At 36.4% G+C, this 1757-nt stretch overlaps 1 protein-coding gene across 4 annotated transcripts in view; it reads left to right on the plus strand.

Annotated features, from left to right (window-relative positions):
* The first annotated feature begins 293 nt into the window (after window positions 1–293).
* pax1a (paired box 1a) overlaps window positions 294–1757 on the plus strand; it is a 9462-nt gene continuing 7998 nt past the window's right edge. The window contains exon 1 of one of the 4 annotated variants that reach the window (XM_008329956.3): window positions 294–534. In XM_008329956.3, the coding sequence (XP_008328178.1) occupies window positions 531–534 (4 nt within the window). In that variant the 5' untranslated portion in view covers window positions 294–530. The remainder of the gene's footprint in view (window positions 535–1757) is intronic. The other 3 variants (XM_008330723.3, XM_008331459.3, XM_008328476.3) reach the window with 3 other exon arrangements.

Genomic DNA, 1757 nt, shown 5'->3' on the forward strand with positions numbered 1-1757 from the left:
TTTCCTTGTACTAACGTACAGCCAGGTGTCGGCGCTATAACAGCAAAAAAAAAACAGCAGTCGAACTCAACTATATATGTTTCCTCTGTCTTTATTATCTCCGTCTTTCTCCGCGTCATCAGTAACGTCATCAACAACGACGATTATATCGTTTAGAAAATATTCACTAATATTGGAGGAAAAAATACTCCGAACACGTGACGTCGGTGACGTCAGTGAACGACCAACCGTCGAGGCCGGACTGAAATGCACTTTAAAAGGCTTCAAAGGCTTCAAAGACAAAGCTCCCTGGAAGTGAACGGATCCTTTGAAGACACTTTAAAAAAACCAACATCAATATTTACCGACTGGGGTCGCTGCATTCAGCCCAGTGTCAGGTGTCGGTCCAACTGGTGCAACTGGCGCGAGGGTGTCTGTAGCAGTGCGCGTGCGTGTGAACGTGTGTCAGTGACAGAGAGACCGGCCGCGGGAGAATAGTGTGTTTTATCAGATCTAAAAGAAGACCTGGAAGAAGTGTAGGATAAACGCTGATGGGTAAACGATCAAGCACTGCATCACATCGGACACCGGACACAATATATATATATATATTTTATATATATTTTATATTTTACATATTTGCAATACACACGAGGAAATGACGTATTTAATTTGTTAATTTGCGCACAATAGGACGTTGAGAAATATAAATGAAACATTAACGAAATGTAAAATTCAAATATAAAATTTAGAAATACATACTATATATTTATATATATATTTTGACCGTAAGTTGGATTTAATGTTTCGACTAAATCTAGTAAAATACGAACTAATTCAAATAAATAAAATATATGTATTAATATTTATATATTTAGGATAAATATATATAAATAAATAAATAACAGTCGGTGAAATGATTGGATTCGGAATATGGCCGTGTTGTGCTGGAAGGTCAGGGGTTCGAGAACCCCTGACTGGATTTAATACACAACACTGCGCGTGTTTGTGTTTGTGCCGCAGTATTTATGAGGGCACATATTGTGTGAATACACCTGGAGAAACGGGGGGTCGTTCGGGGCTGTTATTGTTCGGTCACACATGAGCAACGTGGACGGTTTACACACAGGCAGCGTCAACTGTGACACGGTGAAAGTGTGAGAGCAAAAAAAAAAAAAAAATCGCTGTGGAATATTCCTTTCAAATATATAGTTTATTTGACATGAAATTATATTGTAGTTAACAAATATATATGTTTAATTATAGATGTTAATTTTAAGGCGGTGTAAATCAAACTATGTTTTAGTTTCAATTATTTATAACTCCCGACAGTTAATCCAAACGTTTCAGTTGTAAAAAAAACGTTTCAGAATTGAATAAGATTTAACGCAGTTTTTCATATTATATTTGAATTTTTAAAGTCTATTATAAAGAGATTTTTTTTATTAAGATAAACTTCAAATGTAAAGTGTAAAGACATTTTAAAATATTACTTCAACTGAAGTGTGAAGTCATTTCACTACTATATACTTCAAATATTTACAAAATAGCAGCACCGAATACCGGAAGTGTTGACTGGAGAATTGATGACGTATTTTACTGATAACAACATTTACTTCAAATGTCCCCAAAAAATGCCTTTGTTTTTGTCTCCGACACCGAAACGTGAAGCGGTGAATGTTGACCTACCAGGAAAGGATCCATGTAATTCCAAACTTGTCCAGAGGAGGGGAGTCCTGACAACGAAGCCAAAGAGAGAAAGACAGCGGAGCGATGGA

This window comes from Cynoglossus semilaevis, chromosome 1, assembly GCF_000523025.1.
Source record: "Cynoglossus semilaevis isolate Cse_v1.0 chromosome 1, Cse_v1.0, whole genome shotgun sequence".
NCBI lineage: Eukaryota > Metazoa > Chordata > Actinopteri > Pleuronectiformes > Cynoglossidae > Cynoglossus > Cynoglossus semilaevis.